The 18,702-nt window shown below is 38.0% G+C and overlaps 1 protein-coding gene across 1 annotated transcript in view; it reads right to left on the reverse strand.

Annotated features, from left to right (window-relative positions):
• The window catches only part of LOC136858760 (sialin), a 104,943-nt gene that overhangs the window by 56,835 nt on the left and 29,406 nt on the right, over nucleotides 1–18,702 (reverse strand). The window contains exons 4-6 of the mRNA XM_068225739.1: nucleotides 17,323–17,407; nucleotides 16,702–16,922; nucleotides 7,339–7,485 (exon numbers count right to left, since the gene is read on the reverse strand). Of these exons, the coding sequence (XP_068081840.1) occupies nucleotides 7,339–7,485; nucleotides 16,702–16,922; nucleotides 17,323–17,407 (453 nt within the window). The remainder of the gene's footprint in view (nucleotides 1–7,338; nucleotides 7,486–16,701; nucleotides 16,923–17,322; nucleotides 17,408–18,702) is intronic.

Below are 18,702 nucleotides of genomic sequence, written 5' to 3' on the forward strand. Positions count from 1 at the left end.
CTTTACTGTACCTCAAATTCTATATACATAAAGCACATGGCCAAGAGGTACAATATTCCCTCACCCTTCCTAAACTTCACAGCTTCTTTGACCCATCTCACGATTCCTTCGCTCCTTCTCCAACTCTTGCAACTCTCCCAGCCAGAGAGTAGGCATTATCTCCTAGGTGGCCACCTAGTTTTCTGTGGTTTACCATTCTGCTGCACTAAGGCAAATGCCGGGACAGTTCTTAGTATAGGCCACAGCCACCAACCCCTTCACCTACTGTAAACATCTCCTTCATTGTATCACATCTCCTTGGCTTGCAAGACGGTATTACCATCTAGGAGGCCCGCCGTTCCCTTCACGGACAGATAAAAATTTCTGATGATGATCTCTGAAGTCGTCGGCCTATAGGTGGCCACGGCTGGTCATGATTTGATGGCTCTGCACTCTGACTGATGTGCCACACCTAATTACCTTCATATTTTACTTTCTGATATCGCATTCTTTATGATATCATAGATCAGTCAATTGTTACTCGTTTATGTTCTCAAACTTGACGTGTAGTTCATCACGATTAGACAGATGGCACCTCATGTAATGAAGGAGTGCCGAAGCTTTTCTTTCTAACTTATCTTTGATTAGTTTGCTCTCTGCTCGGGAGACAATAATGGCTTGGGTTAAAAATATGGAGGCGCTGGACTACGAGATGATTCTTATCTCTTTCTGGTATTTTAAAAAGATTCATAATTTACCCAGTATGACTCTCTGGTTTGAGACAATGTATATGATTACTTGATTATGTATTCTTATGTATTCTATACCTTTAAGCTTCAGGTAATTGTTTTCCTTTCATTGGCTTGCCATAGTTATGCTGGTTTAGTGTGCTGAGAGATCCCTGTTCTGCATATTATACTTTTATTTATTTGCTGCAGACGTATTTCAGTGTCTTTCCTTTTCTTCATGTCTGTTTGTTATGTATTCATTTTTACGTAGGCGCGGAAGGTGACACTGATCCATTTGATCCGTGTGTGTGATGAGTTTGTTTGTGGTTTTTGATTGGAGACCTTTTATATTCTCTTTGGCTTCGATGTCTGGCTTGAGCTTATGTTTTGTAATATGGTTTAACGCTAATGCTGTACGATTCATGTTCGCCTTTATGTGCGATATGAATATGTCATATAGCGTGTGTGTTGTTATTTGGTTATGGTGTTAACTGGATGAGCCTAGCCTATTTTGCGGTGACCCAGATATCTGATCTGTGCTCTCAGATCAAGCTCGTGAGCCATCGACTGACACTTGCCATGCTGTTACGGTTCTTATTGTAATGTGTCTTGATACTATATTATCTATTCTACTTTGCATATTTGGTGTGTGTGTGTGTGTGTGTGTGTGTGTGTGTGTGGGTGGGTGGGTGGGTGGGTGGGTGGGTGTGTGTGGGTGGGTGGGTGTAGGCATTGTGTGACTGCCAGATCTGTGTTATGTTTTAGTTCCTTATGGATGTTGCTTTTATTATTATTATTATTATTATTATTATTATTATTATTATTATTATTATTATTATTATTATTATTATTATTATTATTATTATTATTATTATTATTATTATTATTATTATTATTATTATTATTTTATCTTATGCCTTTGCTGGCAGGACCTAGTGTTTACAGTGCACTATGTCTTCTGGTATGGGCTAGAGCAATCTTGTTACTTTCATTGATCTGTCTCAGCTTTAACCTTGGCTTTGAAAAAATGAAAGTGATTGAGGTATGAGTGATGCTAGTAATGCCATTCCTTTTGCAGCCAGTCCCTGCTATGAATGGTGTGAAAATATTGCTCACAGGGTCAGTTGGTGCATGCATTTCAGTGGGCTTGGCAGACTGATATGTAATAGCAACTTCTGGCTCTGTGAGGAAAGCAACGGGAAACTACCTCACTCCTCATTTCCCTAGTACGCCTCTTCAGTGATGCCTAGGCCATCTATTACAGCTGATGGTGGAGCTGTTGAGGATCCATCCAGCCTTCAGGCTGAGGGCTAAACATACATACATTTTATCTTACTATTGTTTGCGGCTTGCTCTGCAAATGAATTTGCCTATTTTGGGATCTTACTCTCAATTCTATTTGTTTCATTTGACTCATGTATATTTGCTTCTGTAAGTATGGAAACTCCTTTTAACATCCTTATGTTCCATATTTATTCTTTTTCTGCCTGCGTTACTTCTCTGGCGTTTTCATTTCTAGGGAATACAGTCTCTTTGGAGATTGTTGTGAGCCATGTTCCTTTTAAAATAATTGATTTAAGCCTTGTCTTATCTGGGGAGCTGTGATAATAATATTTTCTTCTTGTGTGAAAGCTGCTACTTTCACCTCTTATTGATGTCTTGCCCTTGAGAAAGAAATGTTTTGCATCGAATTTTAATCACCACTGTTTGGTAATAATTGAGTACAACTGTGTCACTTTTCACAATACCTCTGTTGTGACAGTGTAAAATTTCATGAGATTGAATTTAATGAGTCAAACGACTCGATTGTGATTAAGATAACCTCATGGACTATGTATGTGAGAATCCATCTCCCTGTACCTTCCAATTTTGCTTGTTTTGTGCCCACATTTTAATTGTTTTGCCAATCTTAAATGAATAAACCTTATTCATTTTTAATTGATCTTTGCTTTGGGTACATGTCTTTTGTACTTTATTTCTCTAGTCTAAGAGGCCCAGATTCAGCTCCTGGCAGTTTCTAGCCAGTTTCGACTGGTCCACAGTAGATGGTAGCTAGGTGGTTGGTGTGAATGGTATGCAGAGCACGGTTTCATTCAGAATATTTAATCGAAAGATTGAATTTTGGTGAAGCAGCTAGGTGGTTGGTGTAAATGGTATGCAGAGCATGGTTTCATTCGGAATGTTTCATCGAAAGATTGAATTTTGGTGAAGCAGAGCTAAATTCGTTCATGACCCAGATTTCCCTCACGTATTGTTTTTACATCGTCATTGTACTTCAAACCAACATAGTTTCTCTGTATGTATTTTGTTACGTCCTGCGTGGAACCTTCGTGCTTTTATTTTGGTCTTCATTATTGTTTTGTATTATTCTCGAAAGCAACTTCTTCAGTAATCCCTCTGTTGACCTGCTGAGTCTAACATAGATGGAGATTTTCTTTCAGGGTTTTCTCCCTTAGCCTTTGGTGTCCAGTCACCTCAACCTACAAGGCAGCAGGTTATACTCATATTAATCCCTGAATACAGGGTTGCCTCTTCTGCCATCTCCACCATACCGAAGTCCACCTTCTCCGCTGTAGAAGTCGTTGAGGTCTTCACTCGTAACCCTGAGCTGGGACCCTTACCATATGTTACACACCGGGTCAGTGTGCTCTGGGACTCACACAGGCAGGGTCGCCACTCCCTGGGTAGGCCTGCCTCCAAAAGGGGTCCCTACCTGCTACCATGAGAAACAACCTGATAGTGAGTAACACTTGGTTCAAGAAAAGAGACTCCCATAAAATCACAAGATATAGCTGGGATGATAAAATAGGTACAGTAATAGATTATATTCTGATAGATCAAAATGTATGGAAAAATGTCATAGATGTTAAGGTCATTCCAAGTGATGACATAGACTGTTGGTTGCAGTTATTGCAGAGAAAAGACCTCCCAAATTCTGTAACAAAGAGTCCAAAAAATAAAAACTTGGCGACTAACCGAGCCAAGTGTAAAGGAAGAATTCAGGGAAGGTGTCCGCAGATTGTTGCCAAGAGAAGAACTGAAAATGGTAGATGAAGAATGGGATGCTCTAAAGAAAGTTGTGGTTGGTACAGCAGAAAAAGCATGTGGACGACAGAGTCAAATAAGAAAACCTAAAGAAACTGCTTGGTGGAATGATGATATTAAAAAGGCTATCAATGACAGAAACCGTGCAAGAAGATCCTTATATCAAGCAAGAATGTGGGCAGATCATCATGAAATAGAGAAGAAGCTGTCACTTTACAGAAAGAAAAAATTACACGTCAAACAGTTGGTTGTAGCTGAAAAGCAGAAATGCAAGGAAGATCTGGCTACCAAAATAATGCAGGATGGAAATAAAAAACTGTTATACAGTATTGTTAAGAATAGAAGAACTCAAAATGAATTTATCCAATCTGTAGAACTTCCTAATGGTGAGGTGACTAGGGATAAGACCAAAATATTACAGGAGTTCCAAAGGCACTTTGAAACTTTGCTGAACTGTTATGAAAATGTCACCCCATTAGACAACGAACCTTATGATTTTGGCACCACAAATACCACTAATCTGACATGGTTGGAAGTAGAGACAGCAATATCTAAGCTGAAAAACAACACATCAACTGGATCAGATGAATTAAGTGTTGAGATGATCAAAGCACTAGGAGAGGTAGGACAACAGTGGATGTACAGGGTACTAAGTAGAATCTGGAAAGAGAATGTAATACCGAATGACTGGGAGCAAGGAGTCATCATCTCATTGTTGATAAAAGGTGATAGAAAGAAATGTACCAACTACAGAGGTATGCTGTCACATGGCTTCAAAATCTATGAATCCACCCTTGAGAGCAGGATTAGAAAATATGTTGAACCTACACTTGAGGAGGAACAACATGGATTTAGACCTCATAGATCAAATATAGACCTCATTTTTGCCACCAGAATGCTCTATGAGAAGTATTGGGAGAAAAGTAAAACAATTATAATTGTTTTTCTGGACATCGAGAAAGCATATGACCTATAAACCTCCAGTCCATTCCAGGAATTTGAAATGGTATGGACCTAAAAACCTACCTTTGGGCAGGTGGATGATAAATATGAAGATTGTTTGGCTATCTCCTGCAGTTTTCAAGTTATAAGAGTTAAGCCAGTTTGATTTGTACTGAAAAATGGTCTGTTAATGAATAAGAACTAATGTTGGAACTGCGCTGGAAAAGAAGATGGAGTTAATAAGAAACACTGAGTCATCAGAACTAGAATCCACATGGAACTTCATTAAAGATAGTGTGATTGAAATCCAGGAAACTGAAATTGGACACTGCAACAACATCAAAAGACAGAGCTGGATGACAGATGAAATTCTAAAACTTATGAATGAAAGGAGAAAACACAAAACTACAGATCACATTCAATACAAAACCCTAAACTAAGCTGTATGCAGAAAGTGCAGAGAAGCCCAAGAATTATGGATGTCAGACAGGTGTAAAGAAATTGAGATCCTTCAAGAGAAGCATGAGTATTTTAACTTGCATAAGAAAGTAAAAGAACTTGCTGGCTTGCAACGGAGACAATATGGTCAAATTTTGAGAGATGCCAATAATGAAATCATCTTGGGTGTGGAAGGGAAACTCAAACAATGGAAGGAATATATAGAAAATCTCTTCAAAGATGACAGAAATGATCCTCCTTCACCTAACGAGAGAATAAATGAAAATAGCCCTGAAATAACAAAAAGTGAAGTTGTACATGCCGTAAAACTTCAAAAGAATGGTAAAACAACTGGACCAGATAGTATGTACACTGAAGTTCTCAAGGTACTAACAGAACAATAATCTACCGGCCTCAATATCTTAACATCATTATTCAATCAAATATATACAGTATCTCAGGAGAAATACCATCAGACGGGCTGAAATCAACCTTCATAACTAACGAAGAAGCCCAACTCGTCTCAGTGCGATGATTATTGTATGATGTCTCACGTGCTCAAAATATTCTTGCAAAACATTCACACTAGAATATACAAGAAATATAAATCCCACATGGATCAGAATCAGTCCAGTTCCCAAAATGGCATTGGTACACATGAGGCACACTTCTTGTTAAATGTGTTGTTACAGAGGAGCATAGATATGAATGTTGATGTCTATGCCTGTTTTATAGACTATAAGAAAGCTTTTGACTGTGTCAGGCACAATAAGCTGATAGATATTCTGAGATCAACAGGTATTGACTCCGGTGACCTACATATAATCAGTAACCTATACTTGCATCAGTTTGCAGATGTCAAAACTTATCAACGAACTTCAGAAACAGCTTTGATCAGCAAGGGCATCCGCCAGGGTCATGTACTGTCATCTCTGTTGTTTAACATTTACTCAGAGGCAATCTTTAAAGAAACATTGGCAGACTATGGTGGGATCAAAATGAACAGGATAATCATCAACAACATCAGGTATGCAGATGATACTGTAGTCATAGCTGATGACATGCCTGCCCTTCAGTGCATGATAGACTCTTTAGTTCAGCACAGTGAAGAGTTTGAATTATATGTTAACCCCTCAAAGATGAAACTGATGATGTTCTCTAAAAACACAATTTGGACAAATCTCACAATAAAAGATAAAATAGTTGAGCAAGTGTCTTCTTTCAAATAACTGGGTACCATCTTGGGTGACCAATGTAACTCGGAACAAGAGATAATATCTAGAATTGAGCAGGCAGGATACAAATTCATTACCATGAAGAAATTCTTTGTGAGGTCAGATATCAGTCTCCAGCTACGAATTCGTATGATACGCTGCTACATATTTTCTGTTCTCCTATATGGATGTGAAAGCTGGACTCTGAATCCAATCATAGAAAAACATACTGATGCCTTCGAAATGCACCTGTATCGCCATCTCTTGCGGATATCTTGGGTAATGAAAATCTCAAATGTCAAGGTCCTTAGTCAGATGAAAAAGCAAAAAGAACCACTGCTCACCATAAAACAGAGAGGAAAACACAATACCTAGGACATATCATGAGAGGTGAGAGGTATCAGTTATTACAGCTTATTATCGAAAGAAAGATACAGGGGAAGAGATCTGTTGGGAGAAGAAGAAATTCATGGCTGAAAACCTTCAAAGATGGCACTGCTGTACTTCAGAAGTGGCATTTCATTCTGCGCTGTCAAGATCAAAGCTAGTTATGCAGATCGCCAACCTCCGCTCGGAGATGGCATCTTAAGAAGAAGAATGATATCTCCCTTATTAATCCTTGTATCAAAATGATGCACATGAGAAAAAGGTTTAGAAATTGATTTTCATTAAGCTAGGTAGACTTCCATTAAGTTTGGCTGTGTATATTATGTGGGAGTGCAAAATCACAGTTTTGGATTTATATAAACCCCCAGTCAGTTTAGGGATTCAGAAACAATATTGGCCCTAAATATGACCTTTGGTAGAAATATATCCAGTAGTTTTCAAGTTATAGACAAACGTACAAACAGGCACCAAAGCTAAAAAAAATATACAGAAGGTTGTTATTACACCTGAAACAGATAACTGACCAGGAATTTTGCCAAAATAGTCAATGTACAGACACATGGTCATTACGATTTTATCTATATAGATATTGTTTATATTCTTACCATACGAATACTCCATCCATGGACATTCTGGAAATATGTTGGTGCTTGAGTTAAAAGAGTGAACATACCCCACAGACAACCCCAGTGTGCTGCTATAAGAATCCACAATGGTCCAGAAAGTACTATCCTTAACCATGGTATAGGTAGCTGTGAAAAATATAAAGTCACTGATTTTATTTAGTTTAATGCAAGATCAATAATACAAAAATTTTGTCACTATAAATATTTGAGTGAAGGATACAGTACTTGTTTCAAAGGAATTGAAGTTCAGAGCTGGGCTACCAATACTTGAAACTGAGAAATGTGGAACTCTTAAAGCTTTATTCAGCTCAGTCCAGTTATATCTGGGGTCACTACAGCCTCTCTGGCTCATTTTGGGTTTCTGGCCCTTTCTGATGCCAAGCAATTTTCAAATAAAAATTCCATCCTAGGATCCACCAGGATACATGCCTCAGCTGACAGAGTAGAAAGCAAGCAGCTACCTAATGTACTTTTAACATTAACAAGGGTAGGATACAGGAAATAAATAAAAAGTACACAATCATGAGTTTTTCCATTATTATGCATCCTAGGATCAACTTGTACTGGGTATTAGGTTGGAATTTTGTTTTCTACAATTTTTGCTATGTAGCCTTTACTGTGTCAGGACCATTGCTGTTAATGGAGATATTTGAGAACATATTTTTAGACCTTCCTCTAAACTACTATTTTATCCAGCTTGAATAAAATTATCTATAGCCTAGATTGTAGTGCCTTCTCTTTTGTCCTTAAATACAATTTTTCATTAAATTCTATTCAGCCATTTTCTTGTGATGTCAGATAGACAGACAGGCAGACATGACAGAAATTTAAGAATTGTGTATCCTTCTTATTCTTGAAATGACCGATGCACAAATAACAATTTTTAAAAATTTAGACCAAAGAAGAGACAGAACTTATTTTATATTATCCCATCCTAGTTTTACACAGAGACGAGCGAACATCTGTTTGCGAGTGAAAGCTTTATCAACAGAGTGCTTGGGAGAGACTGAACTAGGATGAACCCCTAGCGGCAAGATCATGTACCACCAGCAATATCCCTTTTATTATAATGGTGTGTGTTATAATAGAAGGAAGGTAACAGTTGCTATTGTGCAAAGAAAGAATAAGTATGTGTGTGTGTTTTTTTAAATTTGAGTGCATTTTTAGTGGGGGAATTACCTTCTTTCTAGACTACTATAGCCAGAGCCATATTTAGGCATGGGCCTTATGGGCCCAGGACCAGGATGGCAAATTTATGGGCTGGCAAAAGTGGAAAGGTCTAATTGTTTGAATACGAGTTTTTAGAATGCGTGCACTTTCTTGGTATTCAAAAGTGAAATCTCCTGACACGGAAAATGGAATTTTTGTTCTGCGTATGTGAAAGCTGTCAGTAATAATATTATAAATACCCCCACAATGTTGAAACACAGCCCCTTTGGTTCTGTGTATGGGTATGAAGATGACTTCGGGCTGCAACTTAGTCAAGTGGGCAGTAAATCAGCACCACCTAGGAACAATTGCCTGGTGTTCAGTAAATCGAGAAGGCCACTAAATTCCCACAATACCAAGAGTTCCGGAGAAGTTCGTGAAAGTCAAAGCCACTTTTTTCATTTTGTGAGAGTTTTATTAAGTGTTTTTTGTGTTATACGAGGGTCGAGTCATAAGTCATGGCAACTATTTTTTTCCTCGCGAACAGGAGACAACACGGAAAATCTAAGATATGCATTTGAAAACATAGGGCATGTATATATCCAAAGTGCCTGAAGACAAATTCTGACTTCAGGGGATTCTCTTAGGAAAGTGACAGAACACAGGCCATTGGTAAACATTGTTTTATTATGGTATATACAGCAAATATGCAAGACTACGTACAAAGGACAGGTCTCCACAGGTTACAGATCTTCGAAATAATCACCCAAGGTTTCCACTGTGCATTGCCAGTGGTGGGGCAGGCGCTGAATACCATCCGCTGCATGTGTATCGCTAACATGTGACGCCTCTCCCCAAAATGCTGTTAAGATGTCCTCTTTGTTAGCAAACTGTTGTCCACATTATGACTTCTTAACTTTGGGGATTAGATCATAGTCACATGGACTCAGATCAGGTGAATAAGGCAGGTGTGGAAGAACTCCCATCCCCACCATTGTAAGCAACGCTAAACGCTGGCTGCTGTGTGAGCTGTTGTGTTATTGTGTAGGATTATGGCATTGTCCAAAAGATCTGGACCATTATCTGTAAATCTTTGTCCATGGACAGTGAATTGCCTGTGTGAGGCAAATCAGCAGTTGATACTTTACCCCGTTTGAATGTCTCCACCCACCTTGCCACTGTTCTATAGGGCATGGCATACACACTTAATGCTTCCCGCAGCTCTGCATGGCATTGGCGTACATTTCTGCCATGGAGAACTGCTATTTTAATGTACAATCGTTGCTCCTGCTTGTTGACTTCCATTTTGTGACACTCTCACTCACACACTGAACTTGGGGGCATGCTTAGACCCACACTGTTGTTTACATACACCATCTAGTGGCATCATATGCAAGTACATACCATACGTTTCCAAATGCACATCTTAGATTTTCTGTGTTGTCTCCTGTTCGCAAGAAAAAAAAATAGTTGCCATGACTTACGACTCAACCTACGTACAATGCCTACAATGGTCGAAAACCATTACGGTAAGTGGCTCCGATTATTGCAGATTATCAGAGGAGAAACAGAGAGAGAAAGTGAATTGTTCTCTCAAACACCAAAATTTCTGTAATTCTATGCAGATGTATCCAGACAATTAGCGATTTCTGAGAAAAGTGCTTTTCAAAGAAAGCACATAAATGGAGACATTATGAAACATGAATAACTGGTTTATTCCTGCAGCCAACAATATGTTTTTGTGCTCCATGTACTCTTTGGAAGGACATCCCAATTTGCAACAACTGGCTTCAATGACTGGAAGCATGGAAATCAGCGGTTAATAGAACATGAGAATTCCCACTCTCATTGTAAACTCGTGTCCTAATCCCAAAGTAGCGCAGCTCTTTTCAGGCACACCCCAGTTGATGTGAGTTGCATGTACCATTTCAACCAAATAACAGCCCTCCAGCCATTCTTAAATTTCTGGGAGTACCGGGAATCAAACTTGGGCCCCTGAGGACGGCAGCTAGTAACACTAACCATTACGCTACAGAGGTGGATACTCTCATTGTGATTATGTGCTAATGTTTAAGAGACAGGATAGTGAATGTGCAGAGTTGACAGCCATATGTTCTCTCAGTAGGATTTTTAATTTTTGTTATAAGTTGCTTTATGTTACACAGAATTATTATTATTATTATTATTATTATTATTATTATTATTATTATTATTCCGGTCTAGAAAGCCAAGAATAACGGCCGTGAGGATTCGTCGTGCTGACCACACGACACCTCGTAATCTGCAGGCCTTCAGGCTGAGCAGCGGTCGCTTGGTAGGCCAAGGCCCTTCAAGGGCTGTAGTGCCATGGGGTTTGGTTTGGTTTTTATTATTATTATTATTAGCCTGCCTGGTGGCTATGATTGTTCAGGCGTTGAAGTCTAAACGGTCTGACACCGTAATTAGCTGGTTCAAGTCCCGTTGGTCAAAAAAAATTTCACCATCAGAATGTTGGCCAGCATGGTAGGGGAGGTGGTGGTATACAATTTCTAATCACTATATTGCATGCCAAAAGCCTGGATTAAATTCCAAACCTCTCCACAGTGCTCATATGGAGGGAGGGCATATGACTCTGTTGATGCTGATTCGTCCATCGGATGGGGACGTTAAGCCTTGAACAGACCTCTTGGTGCTATTCGACAGGAGTAGGCCATGTGCCGGCACCAGGTTTCACCCTCTCCCTTCCTAATATCATATATCACGTCATTCATTTCTGCTCATTGACTCGTCTGATGAGGTTGACGTCAGGAAGGTCATCCAGTCATAAAAAACCTGCCACAACAGATTTATCTTACCTCATACCCGATCCTGTAGAGAAACAGGACAAGGGTTGGACAAACTTTATTATTATTTTTTTTTTTTTATATACATCGTTATGCCCTACTCAGGAGCACGGTTGAACTTGCTTAGCTGATGTGTTGGCCTTCTTTTCCTCCCAAAACCTCTTCAGCCTCTCGCTGAGCTTCTTCCTTCGTTTTTCTGTCCAAGTTATAGTAGCTCTGGTGTTGGGTTTGTCTTCAAAGTAGTGATTGTCGATTTTGGTTCTGAATTTACATCTGTCCTGTACAATGTCTTCTGAGATGTTGATTTCCTGGAGATCTATTTCAGTTTCACGAAGCCAGCTGTTCTTGGTTTTTAACGAAAGGGCCAGCTTGAGAATTCTTTTAGTTAGCCTGTTAGTGTTCATTCTGATAATGTGTCCATAAAATTTCAATTGTCTTTTCTGAAAAGTGTGAGAAATTTTTTCAGAATGACAATATATCTCCTGGGATGATTTTTTCCTCCATATTCCATCTATACAAACTGGGCCAAAAATTTTTTGTAGAATTTTCCTTTCTTGTTTCTCAATGTCTTTGGTTAAAGATCCGCAACCAATGATTAAGGTTTCTGAGGTATATAATGCTTCAGGTTTGATTACTGCATTATTATTATTATTATTATTATTATTATTATTATTATTATTATTATTATTATTATTATTATTATTATTATTATTATTATTATTATTATTATTATTATTATTATTATTATTATTATTATTATTATTCCTTTTCCTGAAGAAAGGAACTACATCTGCATGCTTCCAGTCTTGAGGAAGTGTCCCACAATGAAGAGACAGTGTCATTGTTTTCATTCTTGCACAGTTTCATGAGGGAAAATGAAATAGTACAAGTACATCCTGAACTAGTGAATGATACAATTGAACAATGTGAGAGCCTAATATCAGATTTCAAGGATTCTTTTCCAGAAAATCTAAGTCATAACTCTGGATCAGAAATCCATTTAGCACAACTTATCTATGTGAGAGTGTGTTTTCTTCACTTATGTAGGTACATAAAAAACAAATACAGAAATAAAGTAAGTATTGATTCCAACTTACAGCTAAAAGTAACAAACATTGAACTGGATGTAAGGTAGCTGTTCTTGGTTAAGCAGGCCCACCCTCATATTAATGAATCAAGTAAGTGTGTTTAATTTTAATTAACTCTTGCAAAAAGAATAAAAAATGACATTACCATAATGGTTATACACGGCTTCATTTAGGAATAATTAATCATACCAAGGCCTTTTGGTAGTCAATGAAGCACAGAAACAAAGGAATGTTGAATTCATGTGCCTTTTCAACCAACTGATGTATATTTAGAATCTGTTCTCTTGTTCCTCTTCCCTTGACAAAGCCAGCCTGTTCTGACGGGAGCTGATATCTAATGTAAGGTTTCAAACGTTCATTTATGATATGCAATAATATTTTACTTGCATGTGATATTAGTGAGATGGTTCAATAATTCCCACAGTTCCTTGGTGATCCTATTTTTGTGAAGTGGAATGAAGATGGAAATGAGCCAGTCTTGTGGCCATACACCACTGTTCCATATCTTGTTACAGATGAAGTGCATTAAACGTACCCCTTCTTCTCCCATTTCCTTAATCATTTCCCCAGTAATGCCATCACTTCCTGGTGCTTTATGATTCTTTAGGTGTTTAATTGCATCTTCTACTTCTCTCCTCAATACTGAAGGTTCTGGTTCAGAGTTAGATTGATTAGGTTTGTACTTTTTGCAAACATTTCTGGTGGTCGCATCTGCATATAGATTTTCATAGTATCTTTTCCATCTTTCAATGGCCAGTTGTTTCTCTCCAATGAGGGTCCCATCTTCATCTTCCGCAACCCATGAGCGGAGCTTGAAGTCGCTGCTAATTTTCTTTACCTTCATAAAGAGATCACGAGGTTGACAGTGTTGCTTATGCAGTTCAATCTCTTCACAGATTTCATGAATCTGGTTTGCGTTATCAAGTCTGCACTGCTTTTGAATTTTCCAAGATAGTGATGCGTGCATTTTTAAATATTCATCAGTTTCATAATTGTTTCTTTTTAGCTGTTTCCTTTCCTCTCTTAGGCTCAAAGTTTTGGTGCTTAACCATGGCTTCCTAAGGAAATGAATTCTGCCCATGTATTTCCTTGCTTGCACTACTCACAGCAGTCTTCAAGTTGTTCCATACCAAATCTGCAGTCTCAGTGGGATTTATTCCTAATGACTGTAGTTTGGGATGAATAGCCTCGCTGAAGCTACATAGAGCTCTATCATCAAATTTCATTTCCCGTACCTTTGTTGTGGTTTTGAGTTTTAGTCGCATTCTCATGATGACGAGGACATGGTCTGAACCACATTCAGCCCCAGGGTAACTTCTGCTACTTAAAACAGATGATTTTCAATGACTTCTGATCAGGATAAAATCAGTTTGATTTCGTACCCTGTCTCCACGTATATCGGCGGCGAGGGTGATGTTGAAAGAGTGTATTGGTAACAACCATTTTCTTATCTATACAGAATTGCAGAAGACACTCTCCTCTATCATTTCTAGTCCCAAGCCCATATGGACCAACATGTACACTAAGGTGGTTATCGGATGACACGTCACCAATCTTAGCATTGAAGTCACCTTGAATGATGAGAACTTCTCTTTGAGGAATGTTATCAATAAAGCATTCCAATTGACTGTAGAATTCGTCTATCTCATCTTCAGGGGCAATATTTAATTTACAAGGTGTTGAATTTATCTTGATGGAAATAATTCTGTCATTAACTGGATAGTATCCAATGACTGCGCTGCATAACTTCTGTGGAACAACGACTGCTACACCATTTCGACTTTGATGATTATGTCCGGAGAAAATTTTTCTTTTGAGAAAATGAGGCTACTTTGTTACTACCAGGCGAATGATTGAAATTGACAAACTCGCCGTAACTGTTGAGCCAGAACACCTACCACTGCCTGCTGCTGTGTTTGAGGGAAGGAAGGGGAAGTAGGGTGATAATTTTCCGCGTGAATGCACAAGTTTCTCATTTTTTTTGTGCAGTCCCTTCCCACCCCCAGTAGGCTGTTCTGTGCATATCGGCTGCTAAGTTTGCGGTATAAATTGGTGAGAATGGCTCTGTTTCGGTACACCAACAAAGAAGTAGTTGATACGCACCTAGTTTATGGCACAGCAAATGGCAAAGGGAGGAAAGACATCTGAAACCCTAATTGCGCTAACCTTGTCATTCAACCTTTGTGTCCATTGGCAGGTGACTGCGTGAAGGAGGGCAGAAGAAAACCTCGATGTGACAGTAGTGTGCACATTTCATCATTGGTTTAGTGTTAATATTTGGGCCGACATAGTTGGTGACTATTTAATTAGGCCGCATGTCCTTCCACCTTGCCTGAATGGTGAGGAATGATATTGTTTCTTAGTAGAATCACTGCCTAGATTATTGGAAGATGTTCCTCTGGGTATTCGGCAGTGAATGTGGCTGTGTCATAATGACACTCCAATGCATTTCACTCACCATATCACACAGCACTTAAATGATCATTGTCCAGAGAGATGAGTAAGCCATGGTGGGCCAGTTGTATGGCCTTCGCGCTTGGTCAGTTTAATTCCCATGGACATTTCCTGTTACATGGAGATCGAAGAAGAAGCAAGGAATATTGTAATAATGTTATTTTAATGTTATTTGTTTTATGTCGCACTAACTACCTTTGCGGTTTTTGGAGATGCCAAGGTGCCAGAATTTAATCCCATGGGAGTTCTTTTACATGCCAGTAAATCTACCAACATGAAGCTGACGTATTTGAGCACCTTCAAATACCACCGGACTGACCCAGGATCGAACCTTCCAAGTTGGGGTCAGGAGCGCCTCAACCGTATGAGCCACTCAGCCCGGCCGAGGAATATTGAACATTTACTATAATCATTTACTGTAATCAAACCATTGGGGATATTGTTTCTTTCTTTCAGTATTTCATTACTTTACCATGTTGTGAGTAAATGAATGCATGATCGTGTGGTGGCAGTGATGCATCTTCGCGCATGTTAAATAATAAAGAATGTTACACCAAGGGAGTTGGCTGTGTGGTTAGGAGGGCGTAGCTATGAGCTTGCATTTGGAAGACAGTAGGTTCGAGCCCCACTGTCGGTAGCCCTGAAGATGGTTTTCTGTGGTTTCCCATTTTCACACCAGTCAAATGCTGGGTCTCTATCTTAAAGCCATGGCCACTCCCTTGCCATTCCTAGACCTTTCCTGTCTCATCATCACCAGAAGACCTATCTGTGTCACTGCAATGTAAAGCCAATTGTAAAAAAAAAAAAAAACTTTTCTGAGACCACGAGACATAAGAACAAATCATCAGATGCATTGTGCATTTTAATTAGACCTATTGTGTGTTCTTTTGTTGTGTGTGTGTGTGTGTGTGTGTGTGTGTGTGTGTGTGTGTGTGTGTGTGTGTGTGTGTGTGTGTGTGTGTGTGTGTGTGTGTGTGTGTGCAATTATGGCTGCTTAATAAATAAGTTGTGGATATTGCCTGTGCAAGTCGATCGAAGAAACTTGTGCATTTGCGTGGAACGTTATCAGCCCACTTTACTGCCCTTCTCTGAAGCACAGCAAATATGGTAAGTTTGTCAATTTGAATTGTGTGCTGAGAAGTAACTTCATTTTCTCGAATAGAAAACATTTCTCTGCCAATTCGATTGTGCCATCAATGAAGAGCATTCCTGATTTTTGTTGATATAATTTAGATACACCCTGATACTTGGTTTGTACAGGAAAAAGTACCGACAGGTGTACAAAGCCTTTAAAACATTGCCAGGATGATCTTCATAGCAACTCTTTGTATACTGTAGCTAGTCGTAGGTTCTTTGACTACTTAAATTTTCACAAAACAGCCACTGTTATTTCTCTTGTTTATCACTATACCAGAAAAATGTGCAGAACAAAATAGTTTGTAACTGTTTTCCTAAGATGATGTAACAGACAAGCAAACAGAGAGACGAACAAACAAAATTATAGTGAACCCAATATAGGCTGTCATTTTTCCTGTCCAGTACAAAGCAAAGTAACAGGTTGATATTCAAAAACTATGGATATAAAGATGACTGTATATGTATAGAGTGGCTTGAATATCTAAATAAGTAAGTACATAAATAAATAAAAATTATCATTCAAGAAACATTAAGCATAAACACAAATCTTTCAGTTTAACAATGAACAGTTTAATATTTCCTTTTTAGATGTTATAAAATTTGCCAGAACCAATTTTCTAGTGGTATCTTAAGTTTAACACTATTATGGGATTCTACCAAGCAAGAAGCAACAAAATATAATGAAATATTACCTTCTTCTTTGAGACACTTTCATAAAGCGAACTTTGAATGTATCGTAATTCCCTGCCTGAGATGTATGGATGATCAGCAGGTGAATCATGTACAAATTTCCACCAGGCAACAGCCCAAACAACGCCAATAGTCCCAGTGATATAGAACACAGCTCTCCATCCACAATAGTAGATAATGAGACCACACAAAGGATAAGTAAGAGCAGCACCAACAGAGCTCCCTGTATGTAAAATAAGTGACAATATAGCACTGTGACATAGATTTTATGGTAACTTCAAATTTTTGTGGTTATTCTTCTTACTTTGTATAATATTTTGTACTTTGCATGGTTTGCAGTGTTAAAGCATGCAGTAAACACTAATGTTTCATGAACATTTATATATTTAAGTAATATTTTGTAAGATATTTTCAAGTGATAATGAACAAGAATCATTTGGTTAATACTGGTGAGTATAATACTAATATAATACTAGTATACATTCATCATATTAATGGTGGTGAATATTTTTCTTATTGGCTACTTCTAAGTAAATATATGAATAAGAGGCCTGTTAGTCACTACATCTGTAAAAAATAAAAGTTTATTGACTGCTGTAGAAACAATGTTCTGATCTACTCACCCATATACGCTGTTACAAATTTGCTGCGTTCATTAGGTGGGATCCATTTTGCAGTCATATCATGTAAAGATGGCCAGGCCAATCCCTGTTGAAATAAAGTTACTTGCAGGAAGCAGTGTAATATAGTGCTCCAAAAAGTTGTTATACCTTCAAGATAGAAATTATAGCTTTGACTAGATTGAAAGAACTGAATAATATAAGCCATAAGAAAATCAACTGAACTTCTTAGAAACAAAAGAATGTACTCATTTAGTGAGTAGTTAATATTCACTCGTGTTTATGAAAATTGCAAACCATGAAGGAGTCATGAGAACAGAAGCAAATTTATTCTACATATTACTAAAACTGATGATTCAAAGTTCAGACTAATATACGTGGAAAGCATTCCTATTTTGTGAAACCAAAACAAGTTGCAACGAGTGCCACTGTAGGTCATTACTAGAGCTCGGAAGTTCAGGTATTTATTTTTGCTAAAACAGGCTAGCAAATAAGCACTTAACATTTAGGAAATAGGCAGTAAAATAATTAAAATAGGCATTTATAATGACAAAAATGGGCATTAAAATAATAAAGATGCTTTAACGTAAGCTGTGTAACAAACATCTGCATCACATTTTAGTACTTAATCTTTCATCGCCCTCCGTGGGTGGGGATGACAGAATAACGTCAATGGTATCCCTTATCTGTCCTAAGAGTAGGTAACTCAAAGGAGGACCAGGGCCTCTCAACTTGGGGGTATGGTTTGGCGACCACGGTTCCCCCAACTGAGTCTGGTGTTGTGTCAGGTTCCTCGCTCTTACCTCACTTGGTCAACTCTTGCTCTGTTCCGACCCCGATGGTATGAGATTTGCGAGGCATAGGGAGTTTTTCATTTTTGCGCTCTTCGTGGTACTTTCCTTTCTTTTGCTGATAACTTCATTTTTCGAAATATCGGACCTCTTCCATTTTCCTTCTGATTAGTGTTAAAAGAGGGTGGTTACCAAGTTGTTCTTCCTAGTAAAACAATAATTACTACCAGCACTTAATTCTACGTAGCAAGGACGGGACCTGGCAACACTCTCCACTATTTGGCTTGTCGAGTTTACAGTAGAGATTTGTGTAATATATATCGTTCATGTAAGTGTTATTTATTTATTTATTTATTTATTTATTTATTTATTTATTTATTTATTTATTTATTTATTTATTTATTTATTTATTTATTTATTTATTTATTTATTTATTTATTTATTTATTTATTTATTAAGTTAAAATGTTTTTTCTTCATTTTAAATACAGTACATTGGAATTATATTCTTTTTTAAATTCATTTTTATACATAAATAACAACAGAAAATATCCACAACGACTTAAAAAGGCAAAATAGGAGCATTGAACTTT

Source organism: Anabrus simplex, chromosome 1 (genome assembly GCF_040414725.1).
Source record: "Anabrus simplex isolate iqAnaSimp1 chromosome 1, ASM4041472v1, whole genome shotgun sequence".
In the NCBI taxonomy this organism is placed as follows: domain Eukaryota; kingdom Metazoa; phylum Arthropoda; class Insecta; order Orthoptera; family Tettigoniidae; genus Anabrus; species Anabrus simplex.